This window comes from Carassius carassius, chromosome 29, assembly GCF_963082965.1.
Source record: "Carassius carassius chromosome 29, fCarCar2.1, whole genome shotgun sequence".
Lineage (NCBI taxonomy): Eukaryota > Metazoa > Chordata > Actinopteri > Cypriniformes > Cyprinidae > Carassius > Carassius carassius.
Genome location: NC_081783.1, coordinates 5,878,613 through 5,906,315, shown reverse-complemented (window position 1 = coordinate 5,906,315; position 27,703 = coordinate 5,878,613). Strand labels below are relative to the sequence as shown.

The 27,703-nt window shown below is 41.1% G+C and overlaps 1 protein-coding gene across 5 annotated transcripts in view; it reads right to left on the bottom strand.

The window, feature by feature from the left end:
• tenm2a (teneurin transmembrane protein 2a) overlaps positions 1 to 27,703 on the bottom strand; it is a 397,797-nt gene that overhangs the window by 28,511 nt on the left and 341,583 nt on the right. For all 5 annotated transcript variants that reach the window (XM_059515536.1, XM_059515537.1, XM_059515538.1 and 2 more), the window contains 5 exons: positions 16,103 to 16,225; positions 4,518 to 4,723; positions 4,057 to 4,252; positions 2,646 to 2,747; positions 40 to 234 (listed from right to left, as the gene is read on the bottom strand). In XM_059515536.1, the coding sequence (XP_059371519.1) occupies positions 40 to 234; positions 2,646 to 2,747; positions 4,057 to 4,252; positions 4,518 to 4,723; positions 16,103 to 16,225 (822 nt within the window). The remainder of the gene's footprint in view (positions 1 to 39; positions 235 to 2,645; positions 2,748 to 4,056; positions 4,253 to 4,517; positions 4,724 to 16,102; positions 16,226 to 27,703) is intronic.

Here is a 27,703-nt window from a genome sequence, read left to right as displayed (position 1 = left end):
CACAAAGTTACACTATTACATACATGCACATACACTTACCCTCAGCGCAGTTCTCTCCTTTGTAGCCCAGAGAACAAACACATGTGCCCTCTGTGCACGTGCCATGACCGCCACACTGAGGGTCGATGCACTGACTTATGGGAACATCGCATTCCGGACCCTTCCATCCGCTATAGCAGATACACGATCCCTTGTCGTACTGACCGTTTCCACTGCAGAGGACAGGGCACGCCGCTTGGGAAGAAACAGAAAGAGAACAAGGCATAATTTTGTGTCTGAAATGTCCTTATCCATTTCTTTTGCAATGATTTACCTCCAAAGACCCTTGAATAGCAGGAGAGACAAATTAGACAGCATAGGGAGAGATATTTTCAGTATGTTTACAAAGAATATGTATAAGTTTATGATGATACTGAGAAACAGGTTGGAAGTTGTGGTCATGGATGAGTCTCTGAATGGTGTGATACTAGGGAAAAAAGGACCGAGCACACATCTGACAACACTGGGCTCAGAAAAGTCTCACACTGAGGACATATGATATAAAATAACAAACTGAACCTTAAGCTTTAGGCACCAAACTCGTTCAACAACAATCAGTTTGGTGGAATATTCCCTTACTGAGACTTTAGTTTGATTGCAAACTGAAATTACGATGATTTGATTTATTCATTTAGCAGATGCTTTTAACCTAATAACTAAAAAATGAGAAAATGTATTACAAAAAATATTAATATCATGGTGCATGTCCAAAAATATGGTAATACCATGATAAATGTCTTAAAAACATGATAATATTATGATACTGTACATTACCTAAAAACATCATATTATCATGGTGTATGTCCAAAAACATGGTAACACCATGGTACTTGTGCTAAAAAATAGCAATAGCATGGCATATATTCGAACATATTACAACAGACTTCGCCTGCATCTGAACCTGAGTCTTGACTTTTAAACTACATTACCCAGAAGCACTCTCTCTAAGCCCTGATAAAACATGTCTAATAACTAGCAGCCTAAAAAGACTTCTTGGGGTGATTTCTGAAATGAGAGTCTCAAGGCTCTGTGCATTGTAAGATATTATTACACACACGCACACACACACACACACACGCACACACATGCACACACATGCACACACATGCACACACACACACACACACACACACACACACACACACACACACACACACACACACACACACACACACACACACACACACACACACACACACACAGGTGTAGTGGAGGGAGTGGACAGCTGTGAAAGGTTGGAGAAAACTGTAATAAAAGAAGATGTAATTTAACATTCTGTAACAAAACTATTAATCATGAGCTTCCCAGGTGAACAATGGGAGATATTGGGCGGTATGAACCACCATTCATCATCCTTATGCCTGGGAAAGAGAAAGAGGTAGAAAGAGAGAGAGAGAGAGAGAGAGAGACCTCTACTAAAATATAGATCTCAGTTTTTCTGAGTCATAGAACTAAAGCTCCTTCTTAACAGGAAAGTATACTAATGCAGTGAATGTATTTTCAGTCAAGCTGTGCAAATGAATTTTTTTGGGCAATTGAGGACACACAAATTTACCAAGCTAACTAAAAAGGGACTTCCCATTGACAACTGTCTTTCTAAGCTAATTATAATTACAACAGAGGTATCTCTTACCTCATAAACTTTTGGCAGTTCCAGAGCTAAATAAAGATTTAGTCTATTTATGAACCATTCCTTCTTATGATGGTCCATAAATTAAGTTGGGAATTCTATAATCCAAATGGTCCCAAAACGTATAGCTAGGTCAGAAACACACACACATACACACTCATCTAGAGGGTGCCTGGACTCTTGTGCTAAACCCAAGGCTGTTGAGTGTGTAAAGCCATAGGGACCGCTGAGATTAACACACATCTTGGATGTGTTCAGCTCTTTGCTGGTGCCATACTGGCAACAATTCACTGCTGTTCACCCTTGCATGTGTTTTTGCATGCTTTTCTTTTCTTTATGTCTGTCTGGACCCTAGTCTGCATGCTGTTTTGCATTATTTGCAATAGATTGTTTTTTTGGCATTTTATGTACAGAGGTGACAAGAAATGATGACAATAAGATAAATGGAGAATTTTTACTCATCCTCATGCTTTTGTAAATGTGTATGACTTTCTGTTATGGAATAATGGTGAGTTTTTGTAGTTGATCTTAGTCATTCTTTATGAGGTTTGAGCTGTCAAGCTCCATAATGACAAAAAAGCACCATAAAATTTGTCCATATGTCTCTAAACTGCAGCTGTCCAAAGTGGATCATCACACAGGTTTGGAACGACATGAGGTGATTAAAGATGACAAAATGATATTTAAACAGTGTTCCTGTGGCTCAGTGGTAGAGCATTGTGTTAGCAGCAAAAAAGGTTGTGGGTTCGATTCCCAGGTAACACACATACTGGTACAAATAAAAAATATAATAATGTATATCCTGAATAAATCTGCTAAATGTAAATATGACATCAATGGATCATTCTCCATTTTGCTAATATGAGTGACAGGGAAGTAAAAATTGTTCTCACTTCTCTGTCAATGTTTTTTTTTTCCCTCAAGCTCTTTCTCTTACTGTAGGACAGAGTTTGGGTGTAATTGGTGTCTCTCTTACCTTTCGAGCAGTCCATACCATGGAACCCGGGGAAACAGTGACATACTCCTGACACACACTCTCCGTTACCATGACAGTTGCGGGGACACTCTTGCACAGAGTCTGTAAAAAGAATGAAACCTTTCTAAAAAAGGCCACTTTGATGGCAATGACAGCTGTAACCACCACATCCAGCTCTCATCTTGTCCTGTCCTGCACTGCATCCTCTCTATCTCTCTCTCTCTTTCAGCTGAGTTTTCTTTCCTTCCTTCGATCTATTTCTGAGTGGCGATCTCTGGTCATTATTGATACAGCCCATTCAAACAGCGTCACACACCATTTCATTAGCCATGAGTAATATCACGGCACTGAAAGTAGGCCATATCACAGTAGATTAGCGCAAGGTTAATTAGTGAGACACCACTTATTCGTAGAATTCATGCATGTGAATATTCATAGAATAGAGCCACGAGGTGCTTATCTCATTTCAAGTGAATAATAATATAAATGAAATTGTATAACATTAATAGCTTGACATTTTTTAATTATTTTTTTTTACTAGACAGCATTGAAGCATTTATATTTATTTCTAAAGAGACTAAAATCTATAAATCCAATTGTTCATAATTTTAATGTCTCAAAATTAACAGTTTTTTTTCATTTATGAAATACAAGTTTCTGTGTAAATCGTTCGAAAAAAAGCATGTGCCATTCAATGTCACAGCACAAGGATATATTCCTCATAAAACCACAAGCACATTTTGAATAGTGGTTGATTAAAAGGGTTTCTCTAGACAAATTATTTATCTTATTAATTAGTTTAGCATTTTGTTCTCTTTTTACTAGCATTTTATGCTCCTGATTTTTATAATTAATTTTCATATTCTTTTATTTATAAGTACTTATTTTATGCTTACTGTACTTAATTTTTCTTAACATAAACTACTCTATTTGGTATTTATTTGGTATAATTATGCTTACCAATGTTGCATTTCTTTGATTTAAGAAATGAAAAATGAACTATTATTACAATACAAAATTACTCTTCTATTTTAATATATTTTTTACATAATATATTCCTGTGATGGCAAAGCTGAATTTTCAGTAGTGTCAGATGATCCTTCAGAAATCATTCTAATATGCTGATTTGGTGCAGATTAATTATTGTTATTATTATTATTAAAATGTTGATCAGTTCTGCTGCTTAATATATATATATATATATATATATATATATATATATATATATATATATATATATATATATATATATATATATATATATATATATATATTTTTTTTTTTGCATTATATTTGGCTTTAATTATATTAACTCTTTTTATATATATAAAAAATGTTTATCACAGCAAATGCATTGTATCTTCTCGTCTCAAATAAAAAAGTGTTTGAAGTAAATGTACAGTAGACTGACCCAGAACAGCTGTGCTAAATGAGACCGATTCCCTCTCCTTGCCGTCATTGTAGAAAGCCAGGTGCCATGTGCCAGGGTCCAGATACTGTACAAACACGGCCTCATTCAGAACCACCGTCTGAATACTGCGTCTCTCACGGGGCGACTCCACTACGCTCCATTTCTCCTTTCCATCCAAACGCTCCATATAGTCATACTGCAGAGGGAGAAACACAGAAACAAGGGAAACGAGAGGGGACGTTTTTATTTTTCGTGATCTCTAGTGGTTTGACAGCATTCATACATATCAAACAGTGAGATACTTTGAAGATGAGCTATTGGAATGATTTTATCTAACACCTGGTGACTTCTAAAATGTGTTTGCAATTACTGATTGATCCGCTGTTGGGATGAAAGCTGTTTTTTTTCCCTGAAAGGACTTCACAGAGTGGCCTCTCTGTAAATAGAAAGGGTTTGCACACCTGTGCATGGGACGGCGGTAGCCCTTTGCGAATGTACACCCCGAACAGTGCATCCTTGCCCAAGGAGATGTTAAACTTGAGGAACTGAGGCTTGCTGAGGTGCATCAGGGATCTCCAGAACACCCCGGGCGGCACCTCCTGGGTCACGCGCCTGCCCACCTCCAGGCTGCCTGTATCTATGCTGCTGTTGCGAGCTGCCCATGGCCCTGAGGAAGGCATAAAACAAAAATCAATCTCTCACCCTTGTTTATAGATTCAGAGGTAGCCGCTTTGAAAACAGAAAACAAAAGGAAATGGCACAAAAGTGTTTTCTCTCTGGGAGACGCTTATCTGATGGAAACTGAAAAACACAAATGCTACTTCCTTAAGTCTTTTTGCCCATAAGCTCACTGTACCCACACAGAGCAAAGAAAGCCGAGAGTGTATCACGATAAACAGCAGAGAGCCAGAGAGAGACAGGGAATAGTGGCTTCTTTGCTGAATATCTGAGCCTGGTTTTTCAAACGCAGCTCACAGAAGAACTGAGGAATAACTTATAAAGATGAAAAGTTAATGGTCGCTTCTAGGAAGCTGGAATTCTCACATGATATAAGTCTTAAAGTGTGATCTATGATTCTGACTGAGATTTAGTTTTCAGAACTACACTCTTAATGTCGACATCAAACTGTTTACTTTCATGATGTGATGCATTTCAGAGTGAAATAGTTAATTAAATGAATATATATATATATATATATATATATATATATATATATATATATATATATATATATATATAGTGTAGGGTTTGTTTTTGACACAAGTCTCTTATTGCTGGATTTATTTGATATAAAAAACAGTAAAATCAACAATATTGCATAATATTATTAATGCATTTAATTCCTGTGATGCAAAGCTGAATTTTCAGCATCATTGCTCCAGTGTTTTTGTTTGTTCATTTAGGGTTTACGAGGAAGCTATTTCTAAAATTGAAATTACAAACTGTTGATATCTACTTCACTTCCTCTCCCCCTCTTTTTTTTTTTGTCTCTGGTGTTTGTGGACTCTCGGGCTGACGGAGAGATCTCTTCTTTAGTGAGAGTACGTGTATTCTCCACCCTCAGGCTTTGGCTCATACCGCATGTCAACAAACACCGCCATCCTGTTTACCAACATAATCACACAAGCTGTTATCCACTTTTCATTTAATGGAAAATCCATGGTTGCTCTCTGCCTCTCTGTCTTTCTCTCTCTGTCTTTTATTCTCGCTGTCTCTATCTCGTAGCTAGCGGCAATGGCCGAGTGTAAATGGAGGCTGCGTGCAACAGATTCCCTCTGTCCCTATGGTTGTGATGTTCTCACACACACAGGGAAACGGCTCCCCTATAATCAGGTCAGATCTACACTGGAGACCGCATCCCTGACAGAGAAAACCTGTGAAAAATGGTGAGGAAATAAAGAACAATGAAAACACAATCAGTCGCAACAGGAGATGAAATAGTCCCCCTCATTAATACAGAACAGCAAGGACGGAGGAGAAATAGATTTACAGAAAAAAATAGAGAGCGAGGGAGGCAGGACGAGAATTTCCTTAGGGAAGGAACAATCAGTCTGTGGCCATGGCTGAAGCAATAGTCCAGATTTATTTCACACCGAAACACAATAACTCTGCTTCAAAAAATAGTGAACCACCTTGCTGACTACACAGACAGCTAGCTTCTAAGGTAACAACTATACTTAAGAGAACTGAATATCATAAATTACTTATTTGGAACACTCTACAGTGTCATATAAAACTTAGAATTCTAAATATAATACATATATAAATATGCACTGCATCCCCAACTTAGTGAAAATTTGTGCCAATTAATTCAGCATTTATCGTTTATTTATTCATTAATTATTTAGCTATATTTCCAATATTCAATGAATTTTTCTTAGAATTTTACAAAATATTATATATTATAATAATACAATATACATTGTGCTTTTTTTTACCAAATCAGTATTTTTTATTATTATTTAAATAATTATAATGAATTCAATTTTCCTTTTATTTAAGACAATTGATCAAAGTGACAGTAAAGACATTTATAATATTACATTAAGTTACTATTTCAAATAAATTATGTTCTTTTAAATATTCCATTCAAAGTTCTATTCAACTTTCTATTCAAACTTTCTATTCTATTTCAAATAATCCTGAATATGTATTGTGGGTTTTTTTTTTACAAAACATCAGGCAGGACAACTATTTTCTGTTACAAACACGCCAGGTTCCACCTCCACGCAATCACGACGCACACCCTCACCGGAATTCTAAATCACATCCACCTGATCCGCATCACCATCCAATCACCTCAGCACCATAAAAGCCACACACACGCACTCAGTCATTGTCCGGTCACGTTCGCGTCAAGGTCATTCCTGTATGCTTACTCTAAGGACTAACTCCTCTTCTACTTACCTCTCTCCAGCGATTCTCCGAAGACCCAGATCCCCCGTGTGCGTGTGTGTGGTTCACCTTCACTCCAAGACGTCTTCACCCAGCCTGCACGGATCCATCCATTCACTCATCCCTCACTACCTGCTCCTCTGCTTGTGTCTGTTACAATAAACATCTTTATCTGTTACTCCTCAGCTTCCCGAGTGATCCGTAACAGATGACCGGACCCCTTTCAAGATCTGGTTGATGCACTCCGAAGAACACTCATGGCTACACCTGCATCCCCAACACCAGCGAGCACTTCCGCCGACCATGTTAACACTTCCTCTCCTTCCGTTCATGCCAGTCCCATGGCCAGGCCGGCGCCCTACTCTGGTTCGGCGGAGGAATGCAGCGGCTTCCTCCTACAATGTTCGCTGGTCCTGGAGATGCAACCGCACTTATAGCGATCAAAGGTAGCCTTCGTTATTTACCAGCTGCAAGGTAAAGCACTACTGTGGGCAGATTCTATATGGACTCAAAATAACCCAGTTATCCAGTCTTATTCTAGCTTACAGCGATCGAAGGTAGCCTTCGTTATTTACCAGCTGCAAGGTAAAGCACTACTGTGGGCAGATTCTATATGGACTCAAAATAACCCAGTTATCCAGTCTTATTCTAGCTTCATCGACCATTTCCGTGAAGTTTTCGGCAGACCAGCTTGGGACTCGTCCATTGGTGAAAAGCTGTATAATCTAAAACAGGGAAAAATGTCTGTCAATGAATATGCCCTTCAGTTTAGGACTCTAGCGGCCTCCAGTGGATGGAACAAACAGGCTTTGCTGACTACCTACCGTCAGGGATTGGAACCCTGAGTGCGGTTGCATCTCGCTGCATCCAGCTGTCCATCCGCTTCGCCACTCGTATGCAGTCGTGCTTAGAAGAGCACCAGGGCCAAGCGTATTCTTCCACACCACTCTGCCAACCAGAGGCCGTCAGCTCCCCAGAACCAGCCAGCGAACCCTAGACTCCTATCGCCTTACTATGGCGGAGCGACAAAGACGGCTGGCCCAGAATCTGTGCCTCTACTATGCAGCCCCAGGGCATGCCATTGCCGTATGCCCCGTCCGTCCTCCACGTCCCATGGTGAGTGCCATTCTCCCTTCAAGATACAAAATGAAGCCACTCACCACTGTTGTGACACTTACTGCCGCTGACATGTCTCTTCCAGTTTCCGCCCTCCTCGATTCTAGGTCAGCCGGCAACTTCATCTCCGGCGCCCTCTGCCGTCAGCGCAAGCTCACTACCACGGCAACGCCGGCAGCCTACCAGGTGGGCCCCATATCCCTCCAAACCGGACTACTCCACCACGAGGAAATCCATCTGCTGGTTCTGGAGGAATCCACCGCTGACGTGATTCTAGGGCGTCTGTGGCTGGAGCAGCACAACCCCGTAATTTCCTGGGAAACAGGCGAGATCCTGAAGTGGGACGGGGCCTGTTTTAAGTCATGTATCTCCAGTTGTCCAGTTCCAGTCACACCTTCCCCTGAACCTCTTCCACTCTATTCCACATCCATTGAGAGCCCAGTGGAAAATCAGTCCATTGCAATCCCTCACTGCTACGCCCCCTTCAGTGACGTCATCTGCCCCAAACGGGCCTCCAAGCTGCCTCCACACCGGCCGTGGGACTGTACATTAGATCTGCTGCCGGGTGAACCAGTGCCAAAGGGAAGGATATATCCCCTATCCATTCCTAAGGAGAAGGCCATGGAGGATTACATCAAGGAGGCGCTGGCCCAGGGTTATATTCGTCCATCGACCTACCCTGCTGCTTCGAGCTTCTTCTTCGTGGAGAAGAAGGACGGAAGTTTGAGACCATGTATAGATTACCGGGCTCTCAATAACATTAGTGTGAAGTTCAGATATCCACTTCCCCTCATTCCAGCTGCTTTGGAACATCTCCGTGGTGCCACTGTATTCACCAAGTTGGACCTCCGCAGTGCCTATAACCTCATCCGGATACGTGAGGGGGACGAGTGGAAGACCGCCTTCATCACCCCTACTGGCCACTACGAATATTGTGTAATGCCGAATGGACTTGTTAACGCCCCCTCCGTATTCCAGGATTTCATCTACGAGGTGCTCCGGGAGTTCCTCCACAAGTTCGCCTTAGAACATCAACGCCACGTTGCGGAGGTCCTGCAATGCCTGAGGGCCTACCAGCTCTACCTCAAGGCCAAAAAATGCTCCTTCCATCAGCCCTCAGTGCAGTTCCTTGGCTATAACATCAGTAGCAGTGGCATCCGGATGGACAAGGGGAAGGTTAACGCTGTCAAGGATTGGCCCACTCCAACCACCATCAAGGAGTTACAGCGATTCCTAGGCTTTGCCAACTTCTACAGACGGTTTATAAGCAACTTCAGTACCATCACCAGTCCTCTCACCAGTCTCCTCCGCAATAAACCTAAGTCTCTCTCCTGGACTCCTGCCGCCACTGAAGCCTTCCAAACCTTGAAGAAGGCCTTTACGACTGCCCCACTCCTGGTCCATCCCGATCCCGATTGACCCTTTGTAGTGGAAGTTGATTCCTTAACCACCGGAGTGGGAGCGGCCCTGTCTCAGCAGCAGGGGAATCCCAGCCGCCTCCATCCATGCGCCTTCTTCTCCCGGAAACTCAACCCGGCGGAGGTTAACTACGACATAGGCAATCGGGAGCTGTTGGCCATCAAACTAGCTTTGGAGGAATGGAGGCACTGGCTAGGGGGAGCCAGACACCCCTTTCTGATCCTCACTGACCATAAGAACCTAGAGTATCTTCGCGTAGCCAAAAGACTCAACCCTAGACAAGCCCGCTGGGCATTATTCTTCACCCGCTTCCAATTCACCATCTCGTACCTCCCAGGGGTGAAAAACGTAAAGGCCGATGCCCTATCCATATGCTACGCTCTCGAAGTAGCAGTGGCATCCGGATGGACAAGGGGAAGGTTAACGCTGTCAAGGATTGGCCCACTCCAACCACCATCAAGGAGTTACAGCGATTCCTAGGTTTTGCCAACTTCTACAGACGGTTTATAAGCAACTTCAGTACCATCACCAGTCCTCTCACCAGTCTCCTCCTTCTTCTCCCGGAAACTCAACCCGGCGGAGGTTAACTACGACATAGGCAATCGGGAGCTGTTGGCCATCAAACTAGCTTTGGAGGATTGGAGGCACTGGCTAGGGGGAGCCAGACACCCCTTTCTGGTCCTCACTGACCATAAGAACCTAGAGTATCTTCGAGTAGCCAAAAGACTCAACCCTAGACAAGCCCGCTGGGCATTATTTTTCACCCGCTTCCAATTCACCATCTCGTACCTCCCAGGGGTGAAAAACGTAAAGGCCGATGCCCTATCCATATGCTACGCCCTCGAAGAAAAGCCTGAGACTTTCGGAAACCATTCTTCCTGAAAGTATCATTGTCTCTCCTATTACCTGGTCCTCTGAAACTCTTCCTCCTACCGAGCCAACTACCAACACCCCGCCGGGTTGCCCACCAGGACACCAATATATCCCCAGGACACGGCGCACTCCACTCATTCACTCCACTCATACATCACTTGGCACTGGTCACCCGGGGGTCAATGAAACCCTCTCGTTGCTGAAGGAACGCTTCTGGTGGCCCAACATGGCCTCGGATGTCAGGAGGTATGTGAATTGATGTACCAGCTGCGCCATATCCAAAAGCCCTCGCCATCTTCCATCTGGCAAGCTCCATCCTCTGCCCGTTCCCAATCGCCCGTGGTCACACCTAGGGGAGGATTTCATTACGGATCTCCCGCCTTCAGATAACAATACCTGTATTCTAGTCATAGTGGATAGATTTTCTAAATCCTGTCGTCTTCTTCCTTTAAAGGGCCTACCCACAGCCATGGAGACAGCTGAACTACTATTCAACCATGTCTTCAGGTACTTCGGCATCCCAGAAGATATCGTATTGGATCGAGGCCCCCAGTTCATCTCCCGGGTATGGAAGGGCTTCCACTCCCTCCTAGGTGTGGCCATCAGCTTCTCTTCCGGGTATCATCCTCAGTCAAATGGGCAGATGGAAAGGAAGGTTCAGGAGATTGGACGCTTCCTCCGTACCTTCTGTCACGGCCACCAGAACTCCTGGAACCAATTCCTGGGGTGGGCCGAGTACGCACAAAACTCCCTCCATCAACCCACCACCGGACTCACTCCTTTCCAGTGCGTACTCGGCTACCAACCACCTCTATTCCCCTGGTCAGGTGAACCCTCGGATGTCCCCGCCATCGACTACTGGTTCCGGGAGAGCGAGAGGGTCTGGGACGCGGCACATCACCAACTCCAACGGGCACTGCGCAGACGGAGAACGACAGCTGACCTTCGCCGATCAAAGGCCCCGAATTACCAACCCGGTCAGAAGGTCTGGCTGTCCACCCGGGACATCTGCCTGCACCTACACTGCCGCAAGCTCAGTCCCAGATTCATTGGCCCATTCACCATCATCCAGCAGATCAATCCGGTCACATACAAACTCCAACTACCCCGTGAGTACCGGATTCACCCCACATTCCATGTTTCCCTTCTTAAACCTCACCATCCTTCTGTCTCTCCCTCCACAGAACCTGGCGGAGCCGAAGCCCCCCTCCTCTCCTCCTAGATGACGGCGCAGCCTACACAGTCAAGGACATCCTGGACTCCTGGCAGCTGGAATACCTAGTGGACTGGGAAGGATACGGTCCAGAGGAACGTTCCTGGGTCCCACGCAACGACATCCTGGATCCTACCTTACTCGATACCTTCCACTCCAATAATCCCAACCGACCAGCTCCCAGGGCAAGAGGACACCCACCACGTCGTCGTGGTCCCCGGCCCTCAGGAGCGGGCCATGGGGAGGGGGGTACTGTTACAAACACGCCAGGTTCCACCTCCACGCAATCACGACGCACACCCTCACCGGAATTCTAAATCACATCCACCTGATCCGCATCACCATCCAATCACCTCAGCACCATAAAAGCCACACACACCCACTCAGTCATTGTCCAGTCACGTTCGCGACAAGGTCATTCTTGTATGCTTACTCTAAGGACTAACTCCTCTTCTACTTACCTCTCTCCAGCGATTCTCCGAAGACCCAGATCCCCCGTGTGCGTGTGTGGTTCACCTTCACTCCAAGACATCTTCACCCAGCCTGCACGGATCCATCCATTCACTCATCCCTCACTACCTGCTCCTCTGCTTGTGTCTGTTACAATAAACATCTTTATCTGTTACTCCTCAGCTTCCCGAGTGATCCGTAACATTTTCAACAATAAGAAAAAAAGATTCTTTTGTAGCAAATCTGCGTTTTAGAATAATTTCTGAAGGATCATGTGACACGAAAGACTAGAGTAATGGCTGCTGAAAATTCAGCTTTACCATAACAGGAAAATTCAAAAAATAAAAATGTAAAAATATATTAAAATAAAAACATTATTTTAATATGTAATACTATTTCAACATTATTTTACTGTATTTTTGATACAGGTATTTTTGTGTCCCCCGTGGTAAAAAAAAAAAAATCCTATATGTAAAAAACATATTTTCACCATCTGGGAGGGATTGGGTGGGGGGCCCCTCTAATCCTGGTCCCTTGGAATCCCCTCCCCCCCATGGCACCTCTCTGAGCTCAAAACTGTAGGTTTTGGATCCGAGATACCGTGGAGATAAAGAACATCTGAATCTGAGTGTCTAAACACAGCATAAAGTACCGTAACAGAATCCAGCCAAGTGCAGAGAGGCCAATCATAAGCTAATGTAGCCAGCAGGCAGAAACGCACACAAATCATTCCACAGAGCATCAAATCATCCAGCAGAAGCCCAGATAACAGCATCTCAACACAATATGCCTGGCAATAAGGTAGGATAACAGCTATACACAAAGAAGCAGCAGAGGATGAGAGAGACAGAGAAAAAAAAACAACAACAACAACTAGACATGGCACAACACGAGACTTATTATATCTGGCTCTACCGCTAAACAGAGCAACCAGCAATATCTGCCTCGTAACCGTATTGTAGCGTTGTCTGTGTATGATTAATGAAATCTCACTATTATGTAGAATACATTATGTCTACATGTAAGAAACAGAGAGAGTGAGAGAAAAGTCATATATTTGTATGGATGGAATTGACACCGACATGCCGAGTTCAGATTGGAACACTTGAGGTGAAGAGCTGTTTCAAAGCTCACAATCTCACCGTTACCCACACACTCACACAAAAACAGAGCAAACTATTATGCCACAATCTATATGTAATCACGGAGTTAGATATGTTTACATACTGTAGCACTGAGGAGAGATGAAAGGAAAAACTAGACAGTGTGAAAATGTGTCTACTCTGTTTTAAAGAGGAGTAAACAACCTACTAAGTCAGCATCCTAACATTCTACCCTCACTAATTAGGTGCACACTATGTACAGTAGGAAGCAACTCTGTGTTCCAAACAAACTTGCATGGGAGACTTGACTTGCAATTTATTTCAATGGAGCATGATAACACAGCTGTATTATAATAAACAAACTACACAAAACAAGCAAATGTTTGGGAATAAAAAACAGTTTTTAATTACACTGAGCTTCTTACAGTGATACTTAATGTTTGAATGAAATATGTTTATTCAGACATTTCTGTTTCCTTGTCTGCCATCTTGTTTTTATTCTGTCTACACATGCTGTCGGAAATGTCCCATTTCCCACTTATGAAGTTGTGATTATGAGCTCATTGCATGCTAGTGCTTTGTTGTTAGGAATAATAAATTGTAGCATCCCACTGGTAAAAAAAAAAAAAAAAAAAAAAAAAAAAAAAACATGGTCCCCTCCAACATGCTTAAAGTTTATGGCCCGCCCACCTCGGAAACTCTGCTATTAAAAATTTACTCTGAGTTTCTCAGTAATAAATACAACTTTAGAGGCCACTCATGTCTAGTTTCTGATTAGGAGACTTGTATTTATGATTATTCTGAAAGCATGCGAAGGAAGGCAGCATTAGTGTTTCACTGAGCTTATTGCAATGCATTCTGGGACTGCTTTTTTGTGTCTAAGTAGTAGGACGCCAACTTTTGGTTGGAATTTGCTCAAAATTATGTACATTAAGTAGCCTACTTGATGACTTCAAATGCTGCCTCTGCATCTAGGTTTTGTAAAAACGTGTGTTAAAAAATGACTAGTCCCTGCCTGCTGTAAAGAGAGAGGGAGAGAGAGAGAGAGAAAGAGAACAGACTGTGTTGTCCTTCATACTGAGGTGCTGTGGTGTTTTCTTGGACACTTCCTATGAATCTGTGAGCATGTGAGATCAAGACAGAGACAGCCAGAGAGAGCTGGGGAAAAAAAGAGGGTGAACAGCCAAGGGCTGTGCGAGTATAGAAGTACAGTATATGAGCTTTTGTTTGAAATCTTCATCATTGTAATCAAAAGTTTGATTCCTGATTAGAAAAATCTGAATTATCAGTAGATTATAAAGATGTGCTAATTATGTAGGATTACTACCATACTCAACTGTAGCACAGTATGCAGATTACAGTATCCCACATTGCAATGTACATGACTTGACCTTCTGTCTCCATAAATATTAGTTGTGTTTTTAACATCTTTGTCTTGATTTATTAATTGATATAATAAACCACCAGGGAATATTTTGCTTTTAAACTACATTTGATTAAAAATGCAAGATTGCATTCACCAAATTAAATGTGCATAGAGGTACTACTAAAGGTAGGATACAGTTGTTAACTCTGGTTCATTCAAAACCCTCAGATGGGTTGTCTTGCTTCATGCTTCACACTAAATCTAAGGTTAAAAATGAATCCTGGGTATTCATAAACTAAAGTTTCAAAACCCCAGGTTAACATTCTTATTTCATTATTTTAAGGGGTCAGCTACTTAGATAAATGCATCACACAACCTGTTAAAATGAAGGCACTAGGTCTATTGCACATCCTCATATTATACATTGCTTTGTACTGTTCAATTTGTCCTTTCTGAAAGGTGAGAATAAAATATCATTTTTTCAGTCCAACTAATGCATTTTCCAACATATTTTTCCCACTCAAACACTGAAACTACTGTTTATACAGTCTCCAGTGTTTCTGTGACTGTCCAAAGCATGCAAATACAATGAATGTGGATCCAAAGCATCTAGTCGTAACATTCGAATGCTGCACCGCAATCCAAGTAACACGTGTAAAACATTCCTTTACCCAGGATTAAAGGGATAGTTCACCCAAAAATGAAAATTCTGTCATTAAAAACAGAATTTATTCAACAATTCTTCTCCATTTTGGAGAGTATCCAAGAACATATTCAACATACTGTAATCAGCGGTTTTTTATGTTCGGGGGGTTGGGCGCGCAATTTCTTTTTTTTTTACACACAAAAAGTATTCTCAAAGCTTTGCAAAATTGAAGTTAAGACACTGATGTAACTTGGACTGTTTTACCAATGTCCTTACTATGTTTCTAGACCTGGGAACATTACAGTTTGCTGTCTATGGGAAGGGCAGAGAGCTCTCCGATTTCATCAAAAATATCTTAATTTGTGTTCCCAAGATGAACGAAGGTCTTATGGGTCTGGTATGACATGAGGGTGAGTAATTAATGACAGAATTTTAATTTTGGGGCAAACTAACCCTTTAAAAGATGGATTTAGAATGACAGTAACCCAGGGTTAGGAAGCGCAGTGTGAAAAGCCCCTTTGACATGTTTCTCTTTGCGTAACACATACTGTTTCACACACTATTTAAAAAAAAAAAATCACCTCCCCAGCACCACTGGCCCACAATGCCTTGCTGCTCTACCTAATCACATGGTTACTTGGTTTCTTATGACTTGTCAGACGGCTACAGAAATGAAGCCCAGAGAATAATGTCCCTTGTCGATCGTGGAAGCAGGCAAAGAAGTGTGTGTGGGCATAAATGTGCTATCATGATGGGACCTCGGTGTGCGACAGGGAAGCAAATTACTAAACACAAATCAAAATGAGTACAAGCTGGAAACAAATTGATATACAGGGCAATGGAGGTTTCTGAATGTAGTTTATAGGTTTTTTTCCCCCTTTGTGTTATTCTGTTACAATCCTGACATTCTTCTTATCGAAAAGAGCGTGCGGGACTGCAGCGTGCTGTGAGGCTGTGCTGCTCACCTCTGCCTCCAGAGGGCGCTGTTGCTGCGTCACTGTTGCTGGGCAGCCCGGCTCCCAAGCCGTTGTTCAGCATGGGACCAACCACAGGTTTCAGCTGCCAGTTCAGCCCCAACAGATTCATGGCTGAGAGAGAAAGAGAGCAATAGAAGAGAGACAGAGAAAGAAAGAAAGAAAGAAAGAAAGAGTTTAAGTGCAGGTATATGGGAAGAGAATGGTAGCCAGAAAAATTAAAAGCTTGAGGGCTTTACAAAGGAGCATCTGTACTGCTGCTTCACAATAAAATCACAAATGATTTTAAATGAAACAAATCTAAAATGTATGATTTTGATCTTTTAAACCTGGTACAGTATGGAGAGGCCGCAAGATAAAGTAGTTTGTTTTGTCCCTAAAACAAAACAAACAGAAAAAAAGACAGCCTAGTCATTTTTATTGATTGCATGACTGATTGATGTTGACTGACGGAGAAGCCATCTGTCGCTCATAGGACTCTTGCTTTTTATCCTCAGTCTAATATATGTCACAGTGGCAAATGTATATGTATAAAACTGGTCTCAGCGTCTCTCACATGCAATCCTCCTCATAGCAGAAATGTAAAAAAAAGTTCCTTGGCTACAGCAATAACTCACATAACAACTCACTAACAACATTATTCATACTCCAAATTTGAAAAGCCAATCTACATACGGCCTGCTGCTTGCATGTTTTTTTTTTATATATTTGAAACACAATATGATAAAGGTTTTAAGATAATACAATACAGTGTGTAATGCAATATATACAGCCTTCACAGAAAGTACCACAAAAAATTATTTTCTGGGAGTAGATTATAGGAACTGGGTGAAAGATCTAATTAGTACTTTAACAAAATTAGTTTAACACTGTGTGCGTTTTATTTCAATCATTCAATCACTGGAGCACTGAGGAAATGATGCAGACGTGCTTCTAAAGACTCACGTCTGTTAGAATTACTCGAACCTAAACAGGTTAAAAAAGTTAACAAATGCGCGGGCAGAAAAGCAGCAGAATCCTGACAGCATTCAGAGCTTTCATGTCGAGCTGGCATGATTCAGCGACAATCTGAGTGACAGCTGAAAGCAAGCAGATCTCTCTCTGTCTTTCCTCTTTGTATTGCAGGGCTGTTGTTTCTTCTTCGTGCCTGTGGAGCTTATTTTGGTCTGTTCGCTCCGAGGCCTGTGTGCAGTTTGTCAGCTGAATCTCTTCCCGACCCGTGTCCTTTCTAGTTCTGCCAAGAAACTTTAATCGTAACAGAAGAGAGAGGAGTGCCTAGTCTGCTGGGCTCCAGAGGTGCCGCAGGAAACACGGGAGAGAGGAAGCTCTTTGTAACGCACAGTCTCGGGCTGATTGCAGGATCTTGTGCTTTATCTCGTGCTCCTGTGTGTCTGTGTCATCTGTTCTTCACAGTGGCGGTAAAGATGGGCTGAGATTGTGAGTCATCAGAGACGGCAGCCACAGGAGGAGGTTCATATGGAGGTGCCATGTTACTCTCATGTATGACCTCCTTTGTGCATTCCTTTACTGCTTCATTCTTATACTAACTTGCTAATCTATAGTACAAATGTTCACACACTATATCACTCAAGTGGATATGCTTACGCTCTTGTCTGTCTGGTGCTCGTTGACGCCTGTCTTACTTTTTTGTCTGTTTTCTCTTCTTTTTCCACCTATCTTACCTTTTATCTATCATTCTTTCCTGTCTCACATGCTCAGCCTATTTATCTCTCTGCCTGTATACCATTCTTCCTGCCTACGATTCGAATACTTAACACTATTCACTCACTATTACAAATCTATAACCCCTCCAGAAGTCTGAGATCCACTAGTGAGCGACGCCTCGTGGTACTATCACAGAATCAGAATTCAGATGCACAGAATCACTTTCCGGAACATTCTCGTTCACCATTCCTATTTGCTGGAATGATCTTCCCACCCCTATCCGGAATGCTGAATCCCTGAAAATTTTCAAGTGACAGCTGAAAACTCATCTCTTTCGACGCTACTTGACATCATCTTAAAAAAATAAATAAAATAAAATAAATAAAACTTTGTCTTTCTCTTTATTTATTCCTTCCCTTTCTAGCTTGTACTTCTTTGAACAAATGCCTGAAACTTGGTATTACGAGCACTTCCTGTATGTTTGCCTCTTTAAGAAGAATCGCTTTATGTATTCCCCAATTTTTAGTCGCTTTGGTAAATGTAACAGCAATTCAGTCATTGGAACTCGCCAAGTTGCTGTGCTGTTTGTCTGTAGCAGTAGTTCTAACTTAATTTCAGCATCCATCTCTATCAGGCGGTGAATCACTGTCTGCACTCCCATTGGTAGCTGTTGTATCTCATCATTGCTCATTTGCACATCATATTGCCAACTGTTTCTTTCGCTGGAAACTTTATTTGAAAATGAATGATATCTGGTTGCTTCAAATTGCTGTCACTGTAAACGTTCCTCTCTCTATGTCTCTCTCTGCGTCTTGTGGTTATGATCCAGCAGGTGGAGATTTACAGGACGGTACTGTCTGTGTGTGTTAGAGACTCCACCCCTCTCCTCACCTTCCCTCAGCTTGCCTATAACACCTAAACTCATCCCAGAAAATCAATTTTCTCTTCTGTCAAATTCCATCTCCCCCTCTGCTTGCGCCCAGACACGGTCCTCCTCTCTTTCTCTCTCTATACCTCTCCCTTTCTCTCTCAGTCTCTTTCTCAGTTAAAGGAAAGCGCTGACACTCTAAGTGTGTCTCTGCTGTCTCTGTCAGCTCTTTTATTTGTTTCAGATGGTCTGGAGGAAACACTGAGATAGCTTTTCTCTCCTTTTATCCTTCCAGTCCTCTCTCCAATCTGCTCCTTCACCTCTAACTCGTCACTGATCCTTTCAATCTTCCTCAACCTCCTGTCCTTCATTATTTCTCTCCTTATCTGTCTCTCTCTTCTGATGGTGCATGCCGATAGTGACTAAATGCTAATTTTGCAATTGATAAAATAATTAACAAATGAATCAGCGAACTACAATAACTTAAAGCATGGAGAGACACGACTCAGACAGATTAACTGCGGCTCAGACACTCTGGATTTCTGCCCTTCACACATGTGTGCAGAGCAAGTCTAATGTATTCTACACCAGTAGGTGGCAATGTTGAGTTAAAACCTGACTACATGATGGGTGTTCAATACAACAGCAAGGGAATGAGGCTAATCTAAAAAGAGGGTGAGAAGAAAAACAGAACCAAAGCTGATGGCTTGCTTGATGTTGTCACCCAAAATGAACGGTTGTTATAGGACAAGACGTGATCTACTTTTCTGTCTTCAAGCAAATTGTGCACAACATTAAGCTGTCTGCTGTTCTGTGTATGTGTGCAGATCAGGCTACAGATAATAGCTTTATTTTCAGCCTGCTGATGAATATTCACTGAAGGGCTCAGCTATGTGCATAAATGTGTATGATTAAAAATGTATAAATCAATGCATAATATGGATTTGTTGATGTATAATTCACCTGCACTTACAAATGAAAGGTGTCACTTGCATAGGAATACATTTAAAGCATTTATTTTTTGAATATTATGCCATGCAAAGACAACTGAAATATTAAAAAAATCTATAAATTTAAATAGATGAAAAAATAGATATTTTTACTTGCATAAAATATGTATATATATATATATATATATATATATATATATATATATATATATATATATATATATATATGTAAAATATATTGTAATTCCATTCATAAGTGTCTATGTGCATGAGCACAAGTGTGCTTATGAGTGTGTTTATTTGTAACAACACTGTATTATTTCAGTGTATTTATTGTAAACTGGATTGCAGGTGTTTAGTGAATATTAGGCACATTTTGTGCTGAAATACTTCTGTGAATATGCAAGAAAATGTCTATATTCGCATGCATGTGTGTGTGCTGTCTCGTCTGTACCATAATTATACAGTGACAGATGTTTACAGCTGGAATATTCCAGAATTCAAAATGCAATTCAAAAATCAGCCTGACATGCCACCAGCCCTCCTACAAGGTTACCTTGGACAGTGAGAAAGGAAGGATGGATAAAGCAAGGGTAAATGGGTGAGATAATGCACCAAGGGAGCAATGTAAAGAAAGAGGATAGGGATGCTATACGTGTGCGCGAGAACAACCGAGAAGAAGAGAGACAGAACAAGACAAGTGAAGACAGGGCCCTGAAATGGAGGTTTGAGGTTGTCCTTAAGGTACAGTTATGTGTGAGAGAGACCTGGAGGAAGCTCTTGGCAGTTCCTGTTTGTTTATTTGTGTGTATGAGCAGGAGACGCAGAGAGAAAGAGAAAAAGAGCGGACGTATGTGCATATTGAAGTAGGGCTGGCAGGACGTCCCTCTATGATTCAGCCGCACCTGTCATCACCGATTAGACCTCTGTGACCACACACACACACACACACACACACATATATAGTCATAAGCAGGTGGCAGGCTTCTCTCTGCTAGAACGGATCCATATGCCTGTGTACTATGCTGGTGTTGGCTGAGCTGCTTCTGGCCCGAATGGAAAGTAAGTCACATGCGAGTGGACGGCCAGGTCCAATCTCACCCGAGACACAGCTATAAATAACGCAAAACGGACAGCAGATACACACACACACACACACACACACACACACACACACACTCGTTTGAATTTTCAGCAATCTCTGATTCACTGCAGGTGCAGTCAAAAAAGACATTTCTGCATTTTTTTTTAGACATTTGAGATGTTTTTTAGACTCCTGCTGGGAATTTAAAAGTCAGCTTTATCTTGTCTTACTGGTGTTGTTATTTAAAGGGATAGTCCACCCAAAAATAAATATAAAAATTCTATCATCATCTACTCACCCTCATGTCATTCCAAACCTGTTAGACTATATTTCTTTTGTAGAACACAAAATAATATAGTTTGAAAAAATGTAAAATGTTTTGTTCATTCAATTAAAGTCCAAAACAATATCTGTAATTTCTTTTGTGAACAACACTTTTAAGAAAAGAGTGCAACCGTTTTCTCATTTTTAGGGGAAAATCTGTGTTAAATGTGTAATTGACGGCAAAAAGTCTAATCAAATTAGCTAAAACACTGAACACTGGAGAAAAGTTTCTACCAAGTTCTGCTCTCACCAAGTCTGTGCAGGCCTGTTGGAAACCAAAATAAACATAATTACACAACCACACTTGTTATAGGCACTATTGCTCCCTAAGATGTTAAATATGAAGTGAACACGAGATGTCTTCATATCTTTTCATCATAAAGAATACATGCACTTATTTCCCTACAGATGTTATATATGAGGCTGGGCTCTCGCATGAATTTCTCTGTAGTCAAGCAAATACATTTTTCATAAAGAAGAAACATCTCTGTCTACATCCCTTCTTCCATTTGTCTTTTCCCCCTCACTCTTACTTCTAACTTTCAACACACATGCACAGACACTAACATCTTCTAGCGTCCACACATACAAGTTGCATGCAGCCAAATCCTATTATTTACCTTTCATGCCTTGCGTTTCTACATGTAACGGTGCAATTCTTCCACATAGTTCCTCTGACAGGCACTTGAGAATTCAAAGTCGTGTGTTTTGTGGAATCTTCCCTTGCTAAATTGTGTCCGATCAGCAAACAAAGAATGTGGGAAAACGCTTCTCGAAAGAAAATCTCGCAATCTCACAAAAACACTCGAGGCACTGTGTGTGTGTGTCATTAAGCTGAGGGACACACTCTCAGGTCACCTCTTTAACATTCTACAGCATGCGGCAGAAACCAGGACATCCTATCCCTCCATCCACACGCACCTCCACTCAACATATCACACAATTACACAGCCATAATTAGAGCGCAAAAGAGACCTCATATTACTTAAAAGGTAATTTTCCCTTACCTTATTTTTGCGGTCTCCCTTGGCCTCCATAATAAACGCGTATTAACTGTTCTAATTTACCACTAAATTAACAAGACTGACCTCAATTAGGACACTAATTGTAAGCTGAGACTATCCTGGACGGCATTTGTAATTGGTTTATGTATCCTTCTGTAAAAAAAGAAGAAAACTTCTCACCCTCTTTCCACATCTCATCGGAAACAGTAACACATTAGCTTAGCATTCACACTGACTTCTAAGGCCCCAATATGCTCACAGCGAAGTTTGTTTTCAATCTTCGCTTAGGGGTAAAAAGAATTTGAAATACATTTGGAGCGGTACACTGTTAGCAAACATCTATACGCCACCCACACTGCTAAGAGTTGCATGTAAATATGTGCTGCACACATTGCTCTCTATAACAAAATAAATACACAACAAAAACGACAGTGGTGTGAAAAGAGCAGAAAAAGCATCTGATTATAGAGACGTGGATACTGTTTGTTTGCACAAATGCTGCAATTCTAAAATAAGCTAAAATAAAAATGATTGCATCTGTAATCATCTATATGTTCATCTATAATCAGTTATCAGTTTGGGGGAAGCCTGTTACAAGTAACTTCAGAACAGGTTAACAAGTAAAGTAACATGTTTGTTATTTTATGTCTAAGTTGACTGTAAGAACATCACTTGAGGTTCCTATTGAATTGGGCAAAAAATTTAATGGAAGTCAAAAGGAATCAAAACTTTTCATTTAGTAACATTCTTCAATTTTTGGATGGACTGTCCATTTACTACATTACTTTCCATAAAGAATAAATATGTAATGCACTGAAAACTGAGTTTGAGTAACATGTTATTGATAAACCAACACTGATTATAACTGGCCAACTGATATCAGTCACAGATGATGTCCCTGAATAAATATATACTTTTTCCAGTAATAACTCAGTTGGGTATAGGTGTTTAAATGTGTGTGTTTAGGTGTTTATGTGAAATGTAAAATGTGTTTATAGAGTGGGAGATGGAACAGGGTGAGGCTGTAGGGTAGAGCCACAGTAAATGAGAAGCCTGGTCAAAGGGCTTTGAAGTTGAACTACAAAGCACCAGGAGGTTCCCATGGGCTCTGGGTATATGTATGTGTGTTTCATTAGAGTCTTGGCTTCTGTCTCTTGGGAGGGGGGCAAGTTCAAATACACAGTTAATGAGTGAAGAAGCCATCAGTAGCATCCTAATCCATCAGAGGAGCATTATACTCGCACAAACTCACAAATACACACACACTTCCTCCAGGGCCCCAACCCAACAAAAATGATGCAACTGAGAGCTCATTGCCTGCACTCCAAAGGTTGTTCGTCACTCGTCCCCTTTGTTCTGAACACAAACATGCATTCGATATATCATTCATACGCACAGTAAAATACACTGGGTGAAAATATATTGGATTACTCTCACAAAAGACTGATCACACCAAAATCAAAAGAAAGTCAGAGAAAATAAAAACTATAAAAGAATGGTAACAATTTAGTATAGGGACAAATTTTCGCTATTAACTAGTTGCTCATTAGTATGTCTATTAAATTGGCTGTTTATTAGTACTTATAAAGCACATATTCTGCATGACCATTCTGCATGCACTTTTTATAATTTTTCGTCATTTCCATTATTTCATATTATGCAATCATTCTAATTTTGGCACTGTATTAAGAGTTTAAAAAGAAAAAAAAGTAAAAAAAACTTTTTTTTACTGTAAGCATAAATTAGAAGCCATGGCATGTAAACATTATTAATAATAATAGTTGTCTTTTGATATTTATACACAAACACACACACACATATATAATACTGGAAGGGAAATGTGCTTAATTGTGATAAAACAACAACAACAAAAACATCTAAGCGCATCGTGTAAAATGCACGGCACAGGTGCACTCAGGGCATGTTTGAATCCACTTTTGCTAATTTAACGACAGGAAAACTGTCGGCACGCATGGTCTAAACAGTTTGTCCATATTCTCTTAATGAGTAGTGGGTGTTTTTGGGGCGTAATGTGCAATAAACCAATCAGAGTCTTATCTCCCATCCCCTTTAAAAGCCAGTTGCACTCGCGCCATTGCGGGTTTGCTATTTACATGGTGGAATGTAATTATTCATTTTTAAAAATGTTTGTGTGCTGCTGCGCATCTTGCACCAAATTGCGCAAGGTGTATGATAGGGCCCAATTCATCTTATTCTTTTGATTTTGTGGTCAAATGTAAACTGGACATATTTTACAGTTTTCATGAGATTCACCCATACTCCTTAGTATTAATGAAAAATATGGAGTACGGAGTACAGCTATAGATATAAAGATATAGAGAAGGATATAGAGTGTATATGAGAAACAGAGCCATAAACACATCTGATAAAGAGTTTGTCAGCGCAGAGCTGAATACAGTGCAGGAATGGGACAAAGAATGGCAGGTCCTCCGCAAACACGCTTATCATGACACAAAGAGAGCAGTTTTTGTATGCAGTCTGGGTATGTGTGTGTTGTGCCTAGAGGCTCATCCATTCACATTAGCGACAGGAAATGAGAGGCAGCTGAAATCACGAGCTAGATCAATGGCACACAGAGATAGACACACTAGCCCTATCTCTCTGTCTTCATTATGGCCGTCTCCCTCCATCTCGGTCTATCTCTCCGCTGTCAGTATGAGACATTCTGACGTATCTCAAGTCTGTCTCCAGGCCTCTAGCACATCCCAGGTGAGATCATATCAGCACTTTTTCTTGATATATTTTCATACTGCTTATATTTTATATCCTCATTTCCCCACATCTCTCTTTTTTTTCCTCTGAGATCAGCAAATCCTTGATGTCTGTGATTGTTTATTTGTATGCCAGTACTGCATCATTGTCTTCAAAGCTATGAAATATTTCACTTTGATCATCATATGTGTGACTCAAGTTTAAAGCGGCACACATCCTCACACCCGGCTCACAGACTCGCCACATGTGGCATCATTGATTACAGATATCAGCGAAAGCGACTGCCTTAAATCTCATGGATGAATCTAAATAGCCTGTGAACCGAAATCAATCTAATACCTTCAAGAGCCTCATTCATTGTTGGGTCAACGCTGACGACTGTACAGTTTGCCTTTTTAGCGATAGCCCTTGATCTGCTGGATGCCACCAATCAGTCAATGATAGAGGTTAGTGAAAGTTTTACTTGAGAGAAGGACCTTTGTTTGACAGGGAGGGACAGACATGAAAAGAGGGGAGGGCCAGCTGCTGACGGACAGTACGGTCAGCCAGAGCAGCGGTGGATGTCTGCTGACAGACCAAAGACTGCTGCTAACATTAGCAATGGAGCGGGAGTTTGCGTGCATGCAATCGGCCGACCACCGTGCCAGAAATGAAACACATCAATCAAAACCGACAAGGACATAGATGAACAGAGGAGAAGATAGGAGTTGAAAGCCGCCCTTCACACGCACTCTCTCCTCCTCTTTAGAGAGATCCAGCTCTGATGTGTGCCAGTGTGAGCTCTCTCCTCTCTCTCTCCCGCCCAGGCGGCCGTACTGAAGTCAACTTGTGTCCCTTTGCCCTTGATGTGACTTCTCTTGACCTACAACAGTCTGTTGAGAGTCACCAGCTTCCAGTTTACATCTCCTGCTGATCTCGAACCAGGAATACACCATACACACCATATGCTTCTCGTCCCCTATGTAGCATATGTTGGTGGAGTGTCAAAGTCCAGCGTCCTCTTTCGCTCACTGTCTCTGTGTCCCACATGACTGCCGTGATATGACATGCCGAGGTCACCTCAGAGCCACAATGACAATGTGGGATAAAGCTGCTCGTCTGCTCACACATACAGCGGGTCTCTTCATCTTGTTTGCAACTCAGATGAAAATCTGTCATCATTTGCTCACCCTCATGTCGGTCCAAACCTGTATGACTTTCCTTCTTCAGTTTCCTCATAAAAGTGCTCCATATGAAAGTGAATAATGACTTTCCTCACACAAAACAGACTTGCACTACCAAAGTTTGGGGTCAGTACGATTTTTCATATGTTATATATATAATTTTATTGAGCAGGGATTCAATATATTTATCAAAAGTGACCGTAAAGACATGCATTTCAAATAAATTATGTTCTTTGAACTTTATATTCCACAATAGTTTTCAACATTTATAATAACAGTTTCTTGATAACCAAATCTGCAAATAAGAATGATTTCTGAAGGATCATGTGACACTGAAGACTGAAAATTCAGCTTTGCCATCAAAGGAAAAAATTACATTTTACAATTTATTAAAAGAGAAACAATATTAAATAGCAACAATATTTAACAATATTATTGTTTTAAACGTATATTTGATTAAATAAAAGTAGCCTTGGTGCGTATAAAAATAAAAAAATAAAACAAATTAAAAAAAGGTTACTAACCCAAAACTTTTGAATTGAAGATTATACACATCTTTTATGATAGTGTATGATGCTTTCAGCCCATATTCACTGTTAATGAATGAAAAAGATAAACCTACACATTCTTTATAATATCGCTTTTCTACTTTAGAAAAAAGTAGACATGAGGGTGAGTAAATGACTGAAGTTAAGTTTTTGGGTTAACTATCACTTCATAAAATAATACAATTGGTGGTATTTACCTCATAAATATCCATATTGTGATTAATACTGTACATGAGTTTACATTATTCATGACATATTTATTTTGCATCAAAATGGAATATCCTTGCCTCTTGAAATCACTTAGAATTTTTTTTTGCTGATAAAAAGCAGGTAGGAAAATAACAAACAATAAAACAATAGCTAAACGATCACAATCGATCACAATAAAAAATATTGATGTATACAACAAAGTCCTGCCCTACATTATGCCCTGGTGAATATTCTGTTTCACTCCAAAATACATCACATTATGGAAATGAATGCTGTTTTATGTTTTCTTTAAGACCCTTAAGCTACATCAGGACGAATGAAGTTAAATCTGCAATCGATGTCTTTTCAGTGGTAGCGGAGTGATGTTTATAGATGCTGCCTGACTCCACAGACCGCCCCAACACTGCGGCATGCGGTTAGAGTAAGCGGCTGGGATTACTCAATAACGCTCCAGACAGCGCTGCGTTATGGATGGAGGTGCACGCATCGGCTGGCGTGAAGGTCAACGGCCCAGAGTGGTGTTGAGCATTTGAGTCATTGGTGGGCAATGAAGGGAAGTGATGATGCTGCTAAAAATACAGAGAGAGAGAGGGTACAGAGCGAGCATGCGAGAGAGAGAGAGAGAGAGAGAGTGCAAATTTGTCTTCTGTCTACTTTCATGACACTCACCACACGGCCTGTCTTCACTGATGTATGAGCCGCCCCTGTATCCGCATAAAAAAAACAGAGGTGACACAGAACTCACAAGCACCCCACACTATCGCCTTACCCACGCACAACTTTCCCAGCTCAAGGACACTGATGTGCTCTGAAAACACAGTGATCCAGCGGTATGTACTCTAGCTCTCTGCATGCACATTTTTTATTTATTTATTTATTTATTTTTAAAATAGGACATGTTACTAGAGCAAAATATTTTGCTGGTCCTGGAACAAAATTCCTATCAAATCCTAATTACATGCAACATTCATTTTGCTTTCTTGGCACATCTAGTACATGTAGTACATTTCACCAAAACATTGCATGCAAATGAATGAATAAAT